Raw genomic sequence first — 21,901 nt, forward strand, 5'->3', positions numbered from 1 at the left:
AATGAACAGTATCAAATTCAAAGATGGTTCTCAAATGTTCAAGAGCGGATTTAGACGTGATAATGCCCCAGTGACCTAGTTAGAGTGGGGGGAGGGGATGGGGAGAATTTAAAAATTCCCCGGGCCCCCACTTGAGGGGGACCCCTAAAGAGTGGTTTTTTTACATTAAATATTAAATATTACGCAATATGCACGTCCCCCAAAGAGGTCAAACCCCCAGGTTCCCAAATGATGGAAAATTCCTAGCTACGCCCCTGTATGGTCCTTAGTATTTTTGAGATATGGGGCCCTTGTAATCAACATAAAGCCATTTTTCATTTTTTTCTTTCTTCAAAATAATTGAAGATATCCCTGGAACCATTTCTGAGGGGCCCCAAGGAAGCTATTGCTTAATTTGCCAACAGTTAATTTGTATGTAAAACACATAACTATCATAGAATAAATAAAAACTTTAACTTTTAAAAGAGATTTTTGAAAACTTTTACATCAACTCACTCTGTCTGTCTGTCTGTCTGGTAAAATTTTGTACCCGTTGTTTCTCCCACACCCAATCTCGGATCAAGCTGAAACTACACAATTATTTCTTTTACCTGACAAAACAAGAATATAAAAAAAAAATAAACAGTTAGTTAATTAACTATTCGTAATTAATCATTGTGTTTTGGTATCAAACAAGGAAAATAAATTGTACTTGACAGATGTGGGTTCATGTCCATGTGTGTCTTTGTGTTTCCATGTGTGTCAATGTTTTTCTATGTGGGATTGCTGCCTGGTCGTGCGGTTTGTGCGCTGGACTGTCGTTTGAATTTATCGATGGTCCCGGGTTCAAACCCCGCCCGCTCCCATCCCCCGTCGTCCTGCGGGAGGTTCGGACTAAGAAGTAAACTATCTTCAACTCTGAAGGAACATCCGAAACATGGAAAACATTTCCCAAACAAACATGTGTATCTAGGTGTGTCCGTGTGTGTCAATGTTTCTTGTACATGCATTTTAATTTAAATAATCTGTAGACCCTACACAAAAAGTTGAAATAGTCATTCCTTGTGAGCAAGTACCACAGACAATAAACGTATCCCCTTTCTATTTGGCTAGCTTCCAGCTTTATTTTCCCCGTATATGTATACAATCCCCCTTTTCCTTTTTCCAACACAAAAAATGAGTTGTCGTTCCTAATCTTGGTAACATATCAAATAAAAGGTTTGCTCGATTAAGTCTGGATACTACATAGTACAGTCACTATAGTGCAATGATCAGGTGGCTCTCCCCCCCCCCCTAAACGAGATGTGGGGTTATATAAAGCTCATGAAATACACATCATTGTGTCTGAAAAAAGAAAACAGAGTCGTTGACAGAGAGGCACACAAGTTATATAATCAGGTCACTGGCCAATATAAATAACTCATATATGTGTACTTGATCTCGTACTATGGGCCTACCCCCCCCCCCCCACACACACACCTATAGTAAACCAAACAATGTTACCTAGATCTGTATGACACGCAAACAAAAAAAAAATTAACCGGCGCTGTGAAATTTTGTTTATGTCAGCGATTTTTTTTTTAAAGAAGGCTATTTAAAAGAACAAGAAAAAAATACATTTAAAAAACTTTTTTTAAAAAAGCTAATGTAATGGAAAGAGCTGCTCAATCACTGTCATATCTCTCAATACTGCAAGATTAATCTCCTTTTTCTATGTGAATATAATTTTTTTATTGATTCGTCTGTTGTCATTAACAAATGAATAATTGTGCAAAGTGTCAATTTAATTCGAGACTGGGAAGTGGAAGAAACGCGCACAAGATTTGTACCAGACAGACAGACAGACCAGACAGATAAGACAGATAGACAGACCAGTCAGATAGACAGACAGACCAGACAGATAGACAGACCAGACAGATAGACAGACCAAACAGATAGACAGACCAGACAGATACACAGACCAGACAGACAGATAGACAGACCAAATAGATAGACAGACCAGACAGATACACAGACCAGACAGACAGATAGACAGACCAGGCAGATAGACAGTGTTGACATCAGCTTTGTAAATAAAACTGGGGCAGGGGACAACAAAGGGGAAAACATGATGTCATCAAACTTTAGTTAAAATGGTTTTACCCTTGACAATGGTCGGTACAGAAAGTCTCTGTTGTCTGTGTACGTGTGCAAGCATTTGAAATTAGGAACACATGGATTTACTGGTCAACGAATGACCTGCTGGTCTAAATGATACTGGACTCAACACCATTCTGAATATTAATCTGGACATTGTCATAAATATTTAGACAACAGGGAATGCTTCGAACTCAGGACCATCGTAACTACATCCGGGCGCATCACTCGTAGGCAGCCACCCGAGAGACCTTTAGTGTGCTAAAAATATAAATGCCCAGATTGTACTTAAACGTTTCTACTGCTGCCTCACAGGAAATTGGTCCAAATCACGTCAAAATAGGTTTATATTCTTCCGCCAGTTAATTAGTCCAGTTATATTTCCCCCGTGCAATGCACAGGGCTAACGATTGAATTCGAAAAAGAACTTGGGTAAATAATTAGATAAAGGTTTTGATTGCTTTTCAATCCTTTGTTATACATGCATTTTCTTAAAGAAAGAAAGATGTGAGATGTATTAACTCTTTCTCTCCGTAATTATTTTTCCACGTTTTGGAGGAATTCTTCATTTGGCTCATTACTATTTCACTACCCCTGTTATGATTGGGCTTCAATAGCTTTGTTGTTTGTTATCAGAAAATGTTGTATTTGGTATAGAATTAAATGGTAATGCATTCTCTTTTTTATTTAATTCAAAGTCAAGTCCAAAAAATTAAACATTAATTTAATTTAATGATGTCAAAATCAACGATGGTATCGTTGATTAGGAGAGTAAGAGTTAAATCTTGGCTTCTTCTTAAAAATTAATCTAATTGTTCATGTAAAACATCCGAAACTTTACTGCCTGATTTTTTTTAATTTCATTTCTGGATAATCCTTCCAGTATGCTAGCGATTCATATCTCTCATGGAAAGAAGTTCTTATGTTTGTATTCTCAGATTATGACATGAAAAAAGGTCTTGATCCCTGTGCATTAATTATTCATTGATTAGAACGTTATTTTCGGAAGCATGTAGTGAACTAGGCCACTGTTGGCCCCCATATTAAAGTTGTCAGGGAAGCAGGCCTACATTTATGGGGTTTTTTTCTTCCTTAAAATAAATCAGCTTTTGAATGGCGCCTTTCATAGACGCCACCATTTCCATGAACTATATCAGCATGAACTAAGCACCCTACTAACGCAGTGGGTAATTCGAACCTTGTAGTTTTCTTCAGTTGGTCTTTAAAACCGAGTCTCAAACTTCGATGACCCTCCATACGCTAGCCACCCTATAGTTGAGGGTGGGGCGGTAGTCAGACGTAGGCCTAAGACTGCTTGAGCCCTAAGTCGGTGTAGTCGATGAGGTGAGTCAGCCCAATGGACACGAGGCTATTCATACGCCGTGGACCATGGTGTTTTCTGTGTGTATCATTTAAAAATAGCTAAAAGCTGCTCTCTATAAATAAAATAAAAGACCATTCGTGGATATATTTAGATTTGCAGACGTGAGAATAATGGTGATGCAATGCTCCCTACCTTAAATCGCGTGTGAGTGTGGGAGGGAGGTTATTGACGACTGGTTCCTCCCACCTGTCTATATACACGGCAATCTTTTACCTTGAAAGTTGTGGAAGTAGCATTTGCTTCAGGCAGTGAAACGTACAACACATGGATATGCCGATCATTGTTTCGTTTACTTTCTAATTTTAGTTTCACTTTTTATGTAAGTAATTTAACTTTACGTACAATGTCCATGAATACATTTAGTTATTTTCAAGTATTATATATGTACTTGAAATTTAAGCTAAATTCTAACCAAACTTTAATTAATTCTATGCGATGTAAAAGATTACTAAAAAAGAAATTATTATAGGCTGACTTAAAATATATGATTTATGTAGGTCTAAAAAGGCATGTTATTGTTAGAAATATTAATATTAATAAATAAAATAAAATGTTCAAAATAAAAATGTAAATTTCATTAAAGAAGAACATGTAGGCCCCATTTAGGCACAGTGTTTGAAATTTGCTTTTATTTTCCTAAATAATAATAATAGTTATTATCCATGTGGATTTGTGCATTAAAAATTAAAACTGCATCATAACTATAGAAACAAAATATAATTTATATACATTCTCACTAGTTTCACACGAACATATAATAATAATAATCTTTATTGTCTGTATGGAAATGTGTCTTACAATTTGTGCATTACACCAAACAAAAAACATTATAACTATATTGACTATAATAAAAAACCAAAATGAGCCCAGACTCCAGACTCACTCATAATTTACATGTGACAAAGTTTATATCAGATTGTTTCTATTTAATGATTTGAAGGCATTCGATGGATATTATCGGTATAATTTTAAGTAGACTTTAGTATGCAAAATATCACGCACTATTTTTCATTGAACTTATGTCTTCTTCCATTCATGTCATGTTTGGTTTACAACATTTGATGGCTATAATTAAATTTCTTTGCTTACAAAGATTTCGTTTAAAAGACATTCTTTTCCATATATTGGCACCGAATTCTCCAATGAAGTAAAATTATACGCATGATAGATCCAGAGCTAATCTAATAAATTTAGTTAACGACTTAAAACCTACACAAAAGCTATTGGTGATTTCAACTGTGTGTGTGTGTGTTCTTTTTTTTTAAATGTATCACTTCAGATCTAGGCTAGGTGAAGAAGACATAGCGTAAATGGTGACGCGGGCGGGTCGCAAACAAGCTTCAAATACTAGCTTTTCTTGTTGATATGCATCGTAATTCGAAATATGTGTATTTAATGTAAACACATAGACTCTACTTATATGTCTCAACACACTTTGGCCCGACAGGGGTTAATAACACCACCCGTTATTTTTAGCAAACGAAAAGTTGCCAATTTGGATAAACAAAGATCAAAATATAGATTTAGATTGCTTCAGTTGGTTTTTACAAACAAAATATTCTTTGTACATTCATATATAAACTAAAATTACTATAGAATATTTTATTTTTTGAATGGCATTAATATATTATTTGGTAGCATTTTGCTTTCTATAAACTTATGATTGTGCTTTGACTTCATTTTAAATCGTATACATTGTAAAGTGACCTGGCTAATCTTGAATGAATTGCACCTAGAGGGATCCAACTATTCATGTCCCCACCCTATCGGCCATTTTTTTTCCACCGGTCTGGATCATATTATTTTGGACGCTGACTCTACGTGTTAAGTTAGTAATTACTCTAAATATTATAGTTATTGTATGTTTCTTTCAAAATAAGAGGAGGATATAGTTAATTACATAACAAGGATGTGTCTGGTGCTAATCGAATGGGCACATATTGTTTGTACAGAAGTGGTCGGAGATTATTTTTCGCATCTTAATAAAGCTCATAAGTTTGAGCCACGCCCACTTTGGAAAAAATGGATTTTGTTCAATAGTTGTGTCAATTATTTTCGAGTGTGCTTTTACGCTATTCTTAACATAAATGTGTTTGTACCTACGTTGACCAAGGAAGCCTAGCCTAATGGCATGAATATATCGCTAGACTTCGTGTATATTAGATGACAATCATCAGATACTTGTCTAGTCCTAGTTACTAAGAAAGTTCTAAGTTTAAAGTAAAAGAAAGTTAACTTTTAAGAATTTATAAGCCATTTCTTTGGCATTTCACGCATTTGTCATGATTTGATGATTTATTTTTCTTCCTGATTGAAGTGATTGTCATGGTTATCATTCTCGCTGTGACTTGTAAGTTTGACAATCCCTGATGCACTCAATCAGTGAGTTGGGGATTGAGACTCAATCCCAAACTCACTGCCTTCATTTCCTGATTTGAGAATTGTAATTTTAAGTGGCATTGCAGTTGCATAGATGATTGAAAGATTGGTCATTCAGTAAAGACTGAAAATACAAGTCTGGCCTATTTATGCTAAAAAAAAGTTACAGTTGTCTAAAATTCTTAAGCATGCTACTCTCTAGTGTGGTAGACATTCTAACTGTAGCTGGTGTAGTGTAGAACATCTTGATATTTGACTTGATAAGTTTTTGACCTTCATAAATAATTATTATTATTATATCCTAATCAAACTTCCTGCAGGATTCATTTCTGGGATCTTCATGTTGAGTTTGGTGTTCAAACCACTCAATCAGGCAGCCATCCAGCTAGTGTATATGTGGACCATTTTGTTAGAAAGAGCTCTGGAAAATGTTTCTTTTTCACATGTCCTTGCTTAATCCCATTGCAAGTGCTTTTGACCTTTTGTATTAGTATTAAATGTTGATAAAGAGATATCTTATTTCTTACAGTAGTATAGTAAGTATACTACAGAGTACAGTTGCTCCAGTATACAATATCCTTTCCTTACTTAACAAAATTCTGCTATTAATAGTTGTGTAATGATTTTAAAAAAAATATCCATCAAGAAGGAAGGTTAATTACAACTATAAAGAGATCTATAGTTGTTTGAAAAAAACAACTTTAAAAGTGTTAAATATATATATATTATTATATATATATTTTTAAAAAAAAAAGGAAAATGTATAAACAGTTTTTATTTTCAACTTTCTGCTATATTAATTGTCAAAGCAACAAATACCCACTTTTCAAATAGAATAAGGAATAAACTATCATGTGGTAGTTTGTGCTCTGAACTGTTTCGTGGTCCCTGATTTAAAATCTGCCTCTTGGCTCTTGTTTTCAAAAATCTATTTACATATCAATAATTCTGTTTCACACCATAATGAATTCGAAATTCAAACTACTACTTACCTAAATCTTGACTTTCTTGCTCGTACATTTTATGGGCTCGACATGGCCTAAATTGTGCCAAAAACCCAAAATATCATATACTTGTTAATTTTTTTTTTTTAAGAGTCTGTAACATTATTTATAGTTGAATTAAAATAAAGTATATATATATTCCCATGAATTTTCTGATGAAGCTATTTTTTTCTGTTGTGTCATTTCATTTTTGGTAGTAAAAAGGCAAAATAATATACAATGTACATTTATTTTCCTTTCTTCAATTTTTTATCAACTTAAGATGTAGAGGAACAAAAGTAGGACATGTTTATATGTTGGGCAGGGTTTCAAAAGACATTTCTCTTGTCTCCCTCTTAATAAATGAATGTTTTTATATATTACAATTTAATTTCTGTTTCACTATTTTCAGCTTATAGTCAGTACCGTGAGGTGCTGTAATATTTTTGTGAGGACATTGTGACAGGTCAACAGCAACCATGCCACGTCCAGTAAGTATTTTTAACGCTCGATTCTTTTAAATTTGTCTTCATTCCTTAGATTTATTGGGTCTTATCAAACTTTTGTCCTAAGTCTCAATGCTAGAGAATTTCCATTAATTTCATAATAAATTAGATTTGAAAGATGCTGTGTGGCTTATACACTTTACGAAAAAAAGAAAAAAAAAGAAAGGGTGTCATGTGGCCAGCACATCAACCAATTAATAACAGATACCCGTTAAGAGTTTGGGGGAAATCAGGGGCGTCCTAAAAATGTTTAAATTCAAAACACCAGTCTTCAACAGATTCCTTGGTTCAGACGCCAAGTGCTTTACCTCTCAGCCACAAAGCGCCCACCTGATAAATATGATTCCAATCAATTGTATATATTTTTATTGAGAATTACTAAAAGTTCTCGTAAACTTTTAAAAAAATTTTAAATTGCATCTTCTTTTAGCACATCAATGTTCGGGTCACCACCATGGATGCTGAGCTGGAGTTTGCCATCCAACATAGTACAACAGGCAAACAGCTCTTTGATCAGGTGGTCAAGACAATCGGCTTGAGAGAAATTTGGTTCTTTGGTCTTCAGTACATAGATAGCAAAGGTTACAGCACTTGGCTTAAACTTAACAAAAAGGTACTTCTTTTTTTTTTTTTTTAATTAATGCTTGTTATAATAATAATGAAGGCATTGAAAGCAGACAGAAATCTTGTTTTGTTGGATGAGATTAAGAGGATGAGTTTAGGTAGCTGTTGTGTGTTCTACCAGGATTAAATTGAGGTTTGATTAGTATTTAAGTAACTCTTTAAGATCACCAGTTGGATTACCAGGATTAAATCAAGGTTTGATTAGTATTTAAGTAACTCTTTAAGATCACCAGTTTTTCTGGATTAACAGTTGGTTGATGCTGTGACAAAGAGGATGTAACTTGTATGTTTAGTTTATTGGATCATCGCTTACACTGTTCACATTTATTCATTGTTGGATATTGCTGTTATCACCTTGTATTTGTTGGATATTGCTATTAGCACCTTGTCATTGTTGGATATTTTCAATAACCTGGAATCGAATCTATGACAACCAGTTTGGATTACACAAGTGTTTGTTTTGGATACATCGTGCTAGTAATTTGTTCTTAGAAATGTCTGTCGACAGAATATCTCATTTTCACTTTCACGAAACTCAAGAGAAACCACAGTTGTTGTTTCTATCTACAAGTTCTGAAGCAGTTTCCTCGTCTGTTGTTATAACTAAAAGCAATAGTTCTGTGACCGTTCCCGCTCAAGTCATGTTTTGTCTTTTGTTATGCATCTTCTTGCCTTTTATTCTCCATAGGTGATGAGCCAAGATGTTAAAAAAGAGGTTCCACTTCAGTTTAAATTCCGTGCGAAATTTTTCCCTGAAGATGTTTCAGAAGAACTCATTCAGGAAATAACACAGGTGACAACTCAGAATTAACTAAAAAAAAAACTTAGTAGAAGATAACCTTTTTTTTTTAAACAACTGTTAGCTAGAAATCAGTACAATCATATCGTGTGTTGCCCAAATTTTAATGGTGTCTTTTATTTTATTTTTAAATCTATATCAAAAGATTATCTTTTCAGTCTAATTAGCATTCATATTCTACATGATCTTTAAAAAAAAAGGGACATAACATTTTTTTATATATATTATTTATGAGAAATCGAAACATATCCAGCATACACCAATACAATTGGGCTCTGATGTCAGCTTTGAGTTGAAAGTGATCTTTCAGTATTTCCAAATTAAAAGTTTAACATTTTGTGTTGTTTGTTTTTGTAGAAAATGTTCTTCTTACAAGTCAAGGAAGCTATCTTAACAGATGACATCTATTGTCCCCCTGAAACAGCTGTGTTGTTAGCATCTTATGCTTGCCAGGCCAAATATGGCGATCTTTCAGATGATAACCCTAAACCAGGTGCTTTGGCCAATGACAGACTTCTTCCACAAAGGTTAGCATTGTCTGTATCATGTGTGAAATCATTTTACTTTACATTTTCTCTGTCACCAAATGAAGATGCTTAAATATTCTTGATTTTGTTTTAAATGAATTATTAACAATTTGTCTTATTGGCCTGTAAAACAAAAGTGCTAAAGGATGTTTCTAGTTGAATTTTTTTATTTGTGAGGGTGGGGAAGAATTCTCTCAATACTACATAAGATGTTATGTAATTTAGACTTTGTTTTTTTTTTCCCAACTTGAAACGTTAAGCCAATACATTGATCAAGTAACTTTACATATATATAAAAGATACTATCCATTACTATTTTCTGTGGTAACATTTATACAATGAGGAAAACTAAATAGCTTTCTTAATTACAACTGCTGCATAAATATAGACCATTCATTTCAGTAGCATACTACAACACAAGTTCTCCCTATTTCTCTGTTGTTTCAGTTTTTGATGTTAACTTGTAGAGTCATAAGATATAACTTGTATGCAGTATCTAACAAATTGATTCTATTGATTGGTGTTAATATCTTTGCTCAATGGGTAGATGGTTCTGATCTTAATGTCTATACATATTGTTATCATGCTAATTAACTTTATATTTGTCCAGAGTATATGATCAACATAAGTTAACCAAAGAACAATGGGAGGAGAGAATAAAAAGTTGGTACGCAGAACACAAAGCAATGTTAAGGTAGGAGACAGTTTTCTCTTTGTCATTGGGGAATGTGTGTGTTTTCTCTTTGTCATGTGGGAATATAAGCAAATTTAAATTGAGTTCTGTTTGCCAATATGTTATTAAATGAAATGACAAATAAAGTTATTTTGGGGGTTATAGTTACAGCTAAAACATGAGGGACACCTAGACAATTAGACTCTTTTAACTGCTAATTAGATTACTGTAAGAGTCTTATAACATTTTAGTACTAAAAGTAATACATTTTAAAAGCTCTACTTTCCCTTATGGCTTTAATTTTAAACTGTCTCTTTGGGATGTAGCTTCTACTGGGGTTGTGATTGGCTGTTTTGGTGCTACACTACTACAGGATGTAGAATCTACTGGGGGTTGTGATTGGCTATCTTGCTGCAATACTACTGCACAGTTTTTCTGCTGATATTTGTATCTCATCTTTGATAAGAGTGAACTGGCTAAAGTGTTTAATCATACAGTGATTTAATCTAACTGAAATATAATATATGTAAGATGTACTAAGAAAATGACATTAATGGTCCATGAGAGGCTCACTATTTTATGTTTACTATTGTGCTAAATGTTGACTTTATACTGTTTCATTTGACTCTTATGTCTTGTTGTTTTCTCTGTGTGTCTCCAGGGAAGATGCAATGATAGAATACCTAAAGATTGCACAGGACTTAGAAATGTATGGTGTTAACTATTTTGAAATTAAGAACAAAAAGGGAACAGATTTACTTTTAGGTGTTGATGCTTTGGGTCTTAATGTTTATGAGAAAGATGATAAGTAAGTAGCCTTACGATTTTTACCTTATTTAATCTTACGATTAACCCAAATAATGTAGATGTTTCTGGGTGCAACACTTTTTACTTTTCTGTTTGTATGCGAGGGATGTTTATAAATTAACATTTACATATACAGTTCGTCCACCGTGACCACTATTGTCATTCAAGGCTGAATGCTTTGTCATTTTTATTCTAATTTTGAGTACTAAACTATTTGATAAAAATTTATTTTGGTAGAAGCAAATGTATCCTTTGTGGGGGGGGGAAAAAAAAAAAAAGGGATATGAGTTATCATTGCCAAATTGTAATCAATTCTTTTAAAATGAGTCCAATTTACTCTTGTGGAATACAATGTTGCCAAATAATGATAACTGTATATCTAAGTCAATACCTATGTATGTATGTCTTTTAATTGATTCTGTTTAGAAATTATGCAACTTTACCATTTTACAGACTAACACCAAGAATAGGCTTCCCTTGGAGTGAGATTAGGAATATTTCTTTTAATGATAAAAAGTTTGTTATTAAACCAATTGACAAGAAAGCACCAGTAAGTATTTGCAAACTTTCTTTTTTATATATGTTTTACTTTCATGCTTTTAATCAAAAGGATAAGAAATGTTCATATATCAGGTTTTGCATTTTGTTTGTATAAATTTTTGTTCATGTCTTCCCTTCATTGCTTGAAATTAATCAAATTGTTTTCTCCGTCTTATCATTTGTAAACCATTCCTTCTTACTTTCTTGTCAGGACTTTGTTTTCTATGCCCCACGTCTTAGAATCAACAAACGTATTCTAGCTCTTTGTATGGGTAATCATGAACTGTACATGAGGAGGAGGAAGCCAGACACTATAGAAGTCCAACAGATGAAGGCTCAAGCCAGGGAGGACAAACTGGCTAAACAGCAAGAAAGGTAACAGTTAAAGGACTGCTTTTGTTGATTGTTTCATTACATTTTACTGCAAAGCCTTTTATCATGGTCATATGACTATTTTAAATCATTTCGTAAATAAGATGCTGATGAATAGAGCCAAAATGAGATTCTAATGTCGATAGCTTTGTAAATTTCATGTCATGGTTATTGAGTATGCACTATATTTAAATATCTCCTTAAAAACAACGAAGCTTTGTATTATTAACACTGAAACACTTCTTATTTTTATATGAAAAGTACAATTTTGTGTATAATAGGCCAATAGTATACAATGTAGACTTAGAAATGGGGACTAATTTAGTTTATCTTTTATTCATGACTTATCTTTGACAACTTTATGCCCCCAAATAAATGTAAATTACCTTAGTAAATCAGTTTCCATCTCAAGGTAAAGTTTGTGAAACACTTGTAGTATTGGATCTTATTTCTGTTGTGCAGGGCCCAGCTTGCAAAGATGAGACTGGAACGTGAAGAGTCAGACAAACTGAGAAAAGATTTAGAAGAAAAGGTCAAAATTATGGAAGAGGAACAGAGGAAGCGAATGAAAGGTTGGTTAACAAATAACAAACACACTCATGAATGAATTAGTTTTTTTTTTAGTGATTGGCGTCTATTAGAAACTCTGAGTCTAGCTAACACAGGATTGTTTGTACTATTGTAGAGCTTGAGGATATGCAGCATATGATCAGAGAGAGGGATGCTAAAGTTGCTGAACTTTCAAGGCTTAGAGATGAGCTCGATGAAGAGAGGCGACGTGCCGAAGAGCTGTCGCGAGAAATTGAAAGGTCTCATGAAATGGAACAGTCGGAACGAGAGAGGCTGGTAGGTTAACTTATAATAGGGGACTCCTGGTTTGGGAGACAATCGATGCACCCGAATGGTTTCTGGGGTGGTTTTAGATAAAGAAATTATGGGTTACCCATGTGGGGTGGTTTTAGATAAAGAAATTATGGGTTACCCATGAGTCATGGCCCCTATCTGGCATGGTCTAAAGGAATGCTTGGTATTTCGTTTGGCACCAACTAGGGGTTGCCGGAGGATACACAAGAGTCTGATTTCTTTCTCGTGGAAATTGAGAGTTGTTTTCATCAATATTTATTTACAGTTTGGTTAATATTGTTTAATCTGAATGATTGGTCAGTATTTTATTATTTACACTGAAAGGTCTTTGTCTTGTCTTGATTTGTTTTTGTTTTAGCCAGTGCACCTATTTAAACTTAAATACAAGTTTGTGTTCCCTCTTAGTAAAAACATTTTTTTAAGTTAACTTTTTGTTCCATTATCCTAGAACTGCGAACTAAACATGATCCACATGATGAATAGGCTCTGGATAAATCCTATTTGTGTGTGAGTCTGATTGTCCTTGATGTGATCAATGCGTTTGTATTTCCAGGCTGCAGAACTGGCCGCCACCCAGGCTTCCCTGTACGAGAGACTGAATGAGATTGAGTCCAAAGAAAGCATTGTCTCCAATCTGTATGTAGAGCTGGACAGTGCCAAGAAGAGTGCAGAGGAGAAGGAGCTAGAGCTGAACAGGTTTATGACCATCAGTCAGCAGAGAGAGCAGGAACTCCAGGCCCAGTTGTTGGTGCGTTCTGAAATGCACGATCAACATGATGAGGGCGAGGAGAATGAAGGAGATGATAAGAAAGAGTTTGGTAAGTAATCTGGTTTTATCCAGCCCTAACTTCTGTCCAGTAGAGTTATAGTGGACAGTAGACCAATGCTGTATCTCAACCAACTCTTTGTAAAAAAAAAAGCCTACTTGTTTTATATTGTCTGGTTTATAACAAAATATTATAGGACACATTTGTGACTCATTCTGGGGCCAGACACATTCCCAGTGATTCTGAATATTCCATAAATACAATCTATGTGTAATGTACAGTCAAAATCATTTACTTACTACATTGCAACATCAACATGCTGTGTCCACTTCCCACTCTTGTGTTTCAAACTCCTTTTGCAAATATGCTTCCTATGTTTGCAACTTAATTTTTGGCCTTATACCTATGTAACTTACATTGACCAATGTCTAGATCAGTGATGGGCAGACTATTTTAGGAGTAGGCCTTGTTGATGCGTCATAATAATTATTTTAATTTTAAAATCAGTGATGGGAATTTTACAAAAATTCTGATCCGATTTTCTAGTAAAAAAAAATCTGGAATATTCCAGACATTTTTTTTTATCCGAATTTTGTTTCAATTTTTTTTAATGAAAAAAAAATCTGATTTTATTATTTTTCCATTTTCGGAAGAAAGCAAAATAAGATTTTAGATTTGTTTTGAACATCCACACATCCAGTTTTTTTACACAGTTATAAGTTCTATTTTTTTTTAAATCTTGTGTTACCGTATTGTCTTATAAGTCTAGATCTCGGTCTAGACTAGAGTGGTTTGAATCAGCCTAGATAGATATATTCTAGATAAGATATCTATTTTCTTTAATTTGAATACTTTTGATCTAGATTGTCTAGAATAGATCTAGTGCGTCTAGACTTCAGTGGCTGCTTGCCAGCTTTTGAAAAGTTCAGAAAAGTATCAGATTATCATGATGCCCGGCTGCTATGCTCTATTAATTTTTACTCTGTTGATATGATGGCCCCTAGATTTTAACCCTGCCTGCCGACTTCCATGAGTTCTAATGGGATTAGATTTAGACATCTAGATCTATTATAAGCATTATAAGATCTAGACCTACTGACCATCTATATAGATTTTATAGATGTATCAAATGTATGCCTACTTTGCATAACTATACTGACTACCGACTATAGTGAGTTAGTGAGTATAAGTCTGATACAATATAGATCTAATAATAATATATTGGATCTAGAGTCACTAGAGATGTAGATCCAAGTTATTAGATTTAAGTAGATCTAAATTATCTAGATCTATAGTGAGATATATATATATAATATAGATCTATATTAAAGTTTTTTTTCTATTATATCTATAACTAATAACTAATCATTACTAATGCTTTAAAAGCCCAGTGTGGTAGAGATCCACTTCTTGTAAACAACTTGTATCTGCATGAAAAAGTCACTTAAGGATTTAGGAATATGTAGTTTTATTGCTTAACCTTCTCTTCCTCTAAGCATTGCTCCATATCTGGTTGTTCTTGCTTGTCTTGCTTAAGAACTCATCAGAGATTCAGCAGCTTTCTCTCAATTGCTTTTCAAAGCATTTTCGGTGGACTTCATGTGCAATGTTTAATAAACAGTTTCTCCTATACAAAATTGAATAATCAGTGAAACAAACAGAAGTGTAGCTCATACTTTTGAAGTATTTCCAAAACTCAAGCATGTTTTGATTTTCTAACATTTATTCTTTATAGTTGTTTGAGAGAGAAGTTGTTACAATACCAGTAAAGCAGTTATCTATTATAGAATGCGCAGACTGCCTGGACTCAGATATAAAGCATCTGCAAAAAACTTTCTCCTCTTATCTATATGTACAAACAATAGTGCCTTGCATGCATTTTGTGTGCATGTGTGCAGTAAAGCTTATACAGTGTAATTATGTAATACAACATTATTTAAAGAAAATATTTAATAAAATGATTCTTCATAACAAAAAAAAATTCAGCAACATCTTTTTTTAAGTCGTCACAACAGGCCAGTTCAAAAATGGGGATGTACAAAATTTCCTTAAAAAAATTTTTAAGTCTGTTCCCATCACTGAAAAATACACTTTGTTTTGAAAATTTGATTTTTTTAAATTTGAAATTTAGATTGGCAATTTAATTATGACCTAATTTATGTATTGGTTTTACTGCTTCAGTCCACATTACATTATAAGGCATGCTGAAAATATCTAAATCTTTTTCCATTCCACCAAAGTCTTGAAATCTTCAAACACCATGAAATAGTTTTAAATATTATAAATATTGTGTTGGGCTGTTTGAAACCTTTAACTGGGTTGAATTTGGCCAGAAGGCTGCAGTTTGACATGACTAGTCTAGATGATCTTTTGATCTATGCCCATGTGCTTCAAATTGCTCATTGTCTAGATGGTCTATTGACTGTATGTATTGGTCCATCTCTAGATGCTGAGCTGACTGTTGATGAGAATACCTTGTATATGCCAAGACCAGAAGAGTCGAGAGAGACACAGCAGAGTAAAGACAAGAGGCTTCAAGAACAGCTACGGGTAAGTGGATTTATTGAGTTTAGACATCAGATGACTGCATTCTTAACTCTTGCAGACTTTGGTAATGGTGTGAATGACTACTATAGAGCTAAGGCAGGAAGGATTGGTTCTATAGTCTTTTTGTCTTGCACTTTTTCCAAAGTTGGAGGGTATGGTAACTTTTTTTCTTTCTCTCTCTCTTGTTTAATTAGATCTTATGAGTAAAGAATTAAGATAAATCTGTTGTACAATTTTGACAACGAACTGAAACACCAGATTGTTTAACTATCATGTACATTTATTTTCTGTTGCCCATAAAGTGACTTGAGTCTTAGTTGGAGGTTCTTCACTCTTATAGTCACAAGTCCCCCACAATTGTGTATCGAAGCTTGCCAGTCCACATTTTCCAGCTTTTCCTTGGGCCACTTTGTCTGCAGGTTATTACAATGCTATCTTGAAGGATAGATTGCACCATTGAATCACATCATAGTTTACTACTGTTCCCAGCTTTTTTTCCTAGCCTATTACTATTCTCATTTTTTTTATTTTTTTTTTGCGTTTGCCTGACATAGTGTCCTTGTTTTAAAGAGTTCAAACCAATTGAGTGGTCGAGAGGCTAAGTGCGCTTGAACTTGGCTTGTCTTGGCTACCTAGAAGGGGGCTCGAGGTTCGACACCCGACTCGGGCAGAGTTGTGTTTACTGGCGCCTAAAGGCAGCACGGAAAACTAACTCCTAGATACCCCCTCCCCCCACTGGTCCACAAATGAGATTAAACCAAAGCGCTCTGAGCATGCTATAAGCATGAAAGTAGCGCTATATAAAAGCTATAATAATAATTTGTATTGAGTTTTGGCTAATGTGTTTTCTACTTATTCCCTGTAGGCCTTGAAAGAAGACCTAGACGCTGAGAAAACCAAACAAAACGCTATAGATCTATTGCACCAAGAGAACATGAGGCAGGGCAGGGACAAGTACAAGACATTGAAGCAGATCAGGCAGGGCAACACCAAGCAGAGAGTGGATGAGTTTGAGTCCATGTAATCACACCTGGCCATCTGTTTTTTGTGTCTAGTTTATGCCAGTACGGTATAAAGATGTCTAGCCTACAGCCGTGGAATGTTTTGTTTTGGGGGGCGGGAGGGGAGATAGAAAAACAATCTATTGTCTTGTCAGCATCATCTTATTTATTATCATAAAACTTGTTCTAGTGTAACGGGAATATTTCGTGCTTTATACTGTAATGCCATTGTAAGCATCGCATGTGATGAGCTACAGGGCGTATTTTGTACATCTTTATGGGGGGGTCTATCTGTATTTTTGTATGAAACTATTTAAACTCTTCTGTAGCCCATCTCCAGTAAACTAGCCATGTTTTTTTTTTTTTTACTTGACTGTATTTGTTGATACAAAAATGACTTCATGCCTATTTTTCTCTTTCTTGACTGGAACTAAATAAAGGTTTATGTAAGAGCTGTTTTGGTTTATTTGTTTTTGTCTTGAGTTCATGTATGCATATCATGGTTTTATCTTGTGGCTTGTTCAGTGGAGGTGGCTAGTGGAATACCTGAATTGTATTAGCGTTTGCGACCTGTTGAACTTGTTCATTAATCTCCTGAAGCATAGTGTATTCATATCCAGACTTCCCTTAAGTGTAAACATATACAAATATATAATGCATGCAGTGTGAATGGTAGGGATGACTGTACATCTTCGGTATGGTACAGCTATATTGTCTATTGTGTTTGCTTGAAGTAGAATTCAGAAATACTATAATGACTTGTAGAAGCATTTTTTTTTTTTTAGAAAAAAAAAATAAATTTATGATTAAACATTTTTTTTTTCCTTAATATTTTTATTTTTTGGATTCGTTTAAATATGCTTGAAAGGTGTTTAGGATTTACAAATTGTTATTTAAAAACATTTTTTTTGTTGACACTTGATACAAAAAGAGTAAAAATGGAAAGAATTCAATTTGATTTTTTTTGTGTGTGGCTCTTTCACTCGGTGTTGTTCAAAGTGTGACCATCATTCCACATTAACAGCTTTCTCCTCATGTAACACAGGGTCTAAGGAATACATTGCTAGATCTTTGTTTGTGTAAACTTAGAATATTCCAATTTCTGTATACTTTTCAGAGTACGCATAGGGGGGGTCATGCTTTCGTGAAAGTATCAGCCATTATGCTGCTTTTTCAAAATGTTTCCGACTGTTTTCTTATTTGAATCAAAACCAATCGCCCAGTTTTCTTCTGCTCATGGCTTGCCATTATGTTTTGTAGGGGACTGTTATTTGTTGTAGTTGAGAAGCCATAGACTCTTTTGTTTCCTTGTGATCTGCTGATATATAATATTGCTTGCTCTTTACTCCAGCCTTTCATTTTGAGTCCTGACTTGGTGGAAGTACAGCTTGCTGAGCATTAGGGACAACTTGACCTAGATACTGTCCCCATCTTGGGATGGGAGATTAACCTAAAGAATCTGGTCAAATGATGTAGTAATCACGCTATGTAATCACAGAATAGGAAAAAAAAAACTATTTTCGTTGACTATGCAAAACACTGAAAACTATGTGACCACAGAGAAATAAACATAATTTCTTAACACCAATTTGGATGGTTTTAATTTATTCCTAATCAGGGTTTATGTGATAAGTTCATTACATTTTTGTTTTTGCTTTGACTAATTAAAAAAAAACTGATAAATAGAATGTATTTAGTTCCCCATCACAGCAGCTCTAGATAATTAGGTCATCAGTGGCTGGTTTGTATTCTTTAATGACTTTGAGCCCAGTAACATAAATAGTGATTCAGTCATTTTTCTTGTGTTGCCTGTTGCTTAGTCTGGTGGGTGTGTTTTTTAAGTGCATAGTCTCCATGCTCTAGTTTATAAGCAACACTTGTTCCTTACAGAACAATTCAAAAACATTACACTTCTGAATTGATCCTATACAAGAAATTACATTATTTGTAATGATCCTTTAAAGCTACGGTATAGGGGAAAAAAAAAACAATGTAGGTCATAGTGTCTTCATTTTGATTTTAAAAACTGATTTCTAATTGCTTTAAGATATAGGTGTGGGCTTTATGAAGACATAGGCAAGGCCACTCAGTACAAGTCAATTAGTGATGTGGCTTGGTCGAACAGGAAAGTGAAAAGGACTTGAGATATATACTGCCTCTTACTCGCAAGCTGTAAAAAAAAAAGCTTTGTACGATGTGGCAATGAGCTGTTGGTCTAAATTGCCCTCAGGTTGTGACGTCGGAGGTTAATGTTGAGGTCTTCTATAATGAATGGTCTCGCTTCAAACCTGGCTATTAAAGTTCATTTGATATGTTCAATGGTTCTGATCTAAAGTGAAGTTCTTATAACACGGCTGTGCATACCTTGTTCAATAAATTATTTTTTTCTTACAATAATACATTTGAATTGAACAAAAGTGGGGCGATCTGGTAAGATCTTGACGAAAGTCAAGAGACAGAAAATGGAGATATGAACAGATAAGTCAGTCTCATCACATCTATCCCCTTTTGGGGTGGAGGTTTATTGATCCCTAAAGTGATCCTAAGTTTAGTGAATATTTTTTTTATATCAAAAGAGTTTCTGCAGCTTTTGATTAACTAGGACGAACACTGAACAAGTTAAAAGATTATGTGGAACACAGTGCATCATTTTTTAAACCATTCTTGTCCTCTGTGACTTCATCTCTTATATTTTAAATATTTGACAAATAAGAGTACCGGTACTTAGAACTAAATTATTATTTTAATAAATAAATTTACAGTAAAAGTGAAATTAATTTAGTGGTTTAAATATAATCAAATATTTTACAATTTTAGTACAAGTATACAATTATTTTTTTGGGTTTATCAAGCCAGTATGTGATAAGAAGGTAAAGACATGAGAGAAATGATCAGAATTAGAGACAAAACAAATGGATAGTCCTAGATACATGCCAGAGAGACTACAGAAAAAGAGACCAGAAACAAAAACACCAAGGTTCAAAATAATGTTCAGCTTGCTGTTACATCACACACTAAGAATATTCACAAAACAGTTTTTTTTTTTTATAGTTATCATGTTTTGTTTGGTGAAATGTACAATTTGTAAAACAAATTTCTTTCCGGATAATAAAGATTATTATTATTATTAGAATTACTGAAATTAGTAGGTCCTACTACACCAAAAGTATTTCAAAGCACTTATCTTACTAATTACAGATCTTTCTTAAAAAGGGATGACATGTGCATGTGTTAATCTAACCATACATGTAAATTAGAGACCTAAACTCTGCTAAGTCATTTGTTTTTTTTTTCCTGGCACCCCTTTTGTCCTCTAATGATTCCAGGAAAGAAAGAGTTCCTGTATGAATTTTTTCTTAACATATGGAATAAGAAATATGCCTTTTTGAGCAATTAAGGTTTCTGTATTGGTAAGTTATTATTGTTATTAAGTAAGTTATTATTGAAGACAAGCCTTATTATTATTATTGTATCCCATAAAGTATTTTGAGTGATTACAGTTTAGTTGTTTTAATAAAGCTCATACACATTATATATAATATTTAGAAACATATTAGGACATAGAATCTAGATTTATACATGAACATTATAAAGACACACATAAAACAGAATCTAGATTTATACATAAACCTCATATACATAGTTCGTCCATCGTGGTTCGATGATGACCACTTTGTCATCCAGTGAGCTGAGGGCTTTGCACTGGGGTTTTATGCCTCCTCATGTGGCTGGTGAGACCTATGTGAGCCCGGAAAGTTCGGCCGCACACAGGGCAGGTTATTCCAGCTGGAGCTAGTGTCGTGGGCCTTGCTTTTCTTCTCTGGCGTTTTTCTTCTGCAAGCGTGGTTCTCTTTTCCTCAGCAACCTGTGCGCCAGTTTTCACAGCGCGACGCCATGATGCTCTGTCATGTGACTCTTGTCTCCCAGGTGGCTGGGTCTATGCTGAACACGTTCAGAGAAGCTTTGAGGGTGTCCCTGAAGCTTTTTCTTTGACCACCTTGCGAGCGCTTTCCTTCACTTAGTTGGCCATACAAGAGTCGTTTAGGGATGCGGTGGTCTTCCATTCTGCAGACGTGTCCTGCCCATCGCAGCTGAGACTGCATCAGGGTTGTATGGATGCTTTGCAGACCCGCTCTTCGAAGGACTTCAGTATCTGGTATTTTGTCTTGCCATTTGACATTCAGTATTTTTCTTAGACATGTCATGTGGAAGTGATTCAGTTTCTTTGCATGTTTTCTGTACACTGTCCACGTTTCTGAGGCATAGAGCAATGCAGGGAGGATGACGGCTCGATAGATCCCTAGCTTTGTGTTTGTGGTGATACCACGTCTGTTCCGAACATTTTTAGTCAGTCTGCCATAGGATGCACTGGCCTTAGCGATACGCAGGTCGATTTCGTTATCAATCTTTCCGTTTCTGGAGAGTGTGCTGCTAAGATACGTGAATCTGTCCACTGCGTTTATATCATGTCCATTTATCTTGATGCATGGATCCGAGTAGGCTTTCCCAGGAGCAGGTAAATATAAGACTTCTGCAGTCTTATTTGTGTTAATGGTAAGGCCAAAGTCTGAGCATGCGCTTGAGAAGTCACTGACGATGTTCTGCATGTCATTTTTAGAGCAGGCATTTAGGGCACAGTCATCAGCAAATAGCAAGTCCCTGATTATTACTGAATTTGTTTTTGACTTTGCTTTGAGCCGCCTCGGGTTGAATAGGCCACCATCAAATCTGTATATTGTAGGCCTATTTATCCAGATGTTTTCTCTGTCAATGCATACATAAACCTTATAAAGACATACATCTAAAATAGAATCTAGATTTATACATAAACCATATAAAGACATACACATAAAACACTAATAAAGACTTATATTAAAAATATGCTTAACTAATCTACACTTACTTACCCTTGTCAAGTCAATGTTATAGGTATGTGGTATACAGTGTGAGTACTATAATAATAATAGGCCTAATAATAAGGCTTGTCATCGCGTGTGAAGATTAATGAGGAAT

General features: G+C 34.6%; 1 protein-coding gene across 2 annotated transcripts; it reads left to right on the plus strand.

The window, feature by feature from the left end:
• Positions 1–3,684: 3,684 nt before the first annotated feature.
• Positions 3,685–17,342, plus strand: LOC106056238 (radixin-like). 2 transcript variants are annotated; one of them, NM_001311268.1, is given in 17 exon segments: positions 5,265–5,327; positions 7,274–7,352; positions 7,798–7,980; positions 8,680–8,784; positions 9,148–9,317; positions 9,928–10,011; positions 10,652–10,798; positions 11,251–11,347; positions 11,549–11,682; positions 11,685–11,691; positions 11,694–11,712; positions 12,172–12,174; positions 12,177–12,281; positions 12,395–12,555; positions 13,127–13,391; positions 15,787–15,890; positions 16,753–17,337. In NM_001311268.1, coding segments are annotated over 16 exon segments (1,755 nt in total). In that variant the 5' UTR covers positions 5,265–5,327; positions 7,274–7,340; the 3' UTR covers positions 16,912–17,337.
• The last annotated feature ends 4,559 nt before the right edge of the window (positions 17,343–21,901 follow it).

The sequence above is a fragment of the Biomphalaria glabrata genome, chromosome 6, assembly GCF_947242115.1.
Source record: "Biomphalaria glabrata chromosome 6, xgBioGlab47.1, whole genome shotgun sequence".
NCBI classification, from domain to species: Eukaryota; Metazoa; Mollusca; class Gastropoda; family Planorbidae; genus Biomphalaria; species Biomphalaria glabrata.

Bases quoted from the DNA above. Each gene is read 5' to 3' on its own strand.
- LOC106056238 (XM_056031368.1), top strand. The intron at 10,012-10,651 runs GTAGGAGACAGT...GTGTGTCTCCAG, and splicing joins GAACACAAAGCAATGTTAAG to GGAAGATGCAATGATAGAAT. The intron at 11,348-11,548 runs GTAAGTATTTGC...CTTTCTTGTCAG, and splicing joins CAATTGACAAGAAAGCACCA to GACTTTGTTTTCTATGCCCC.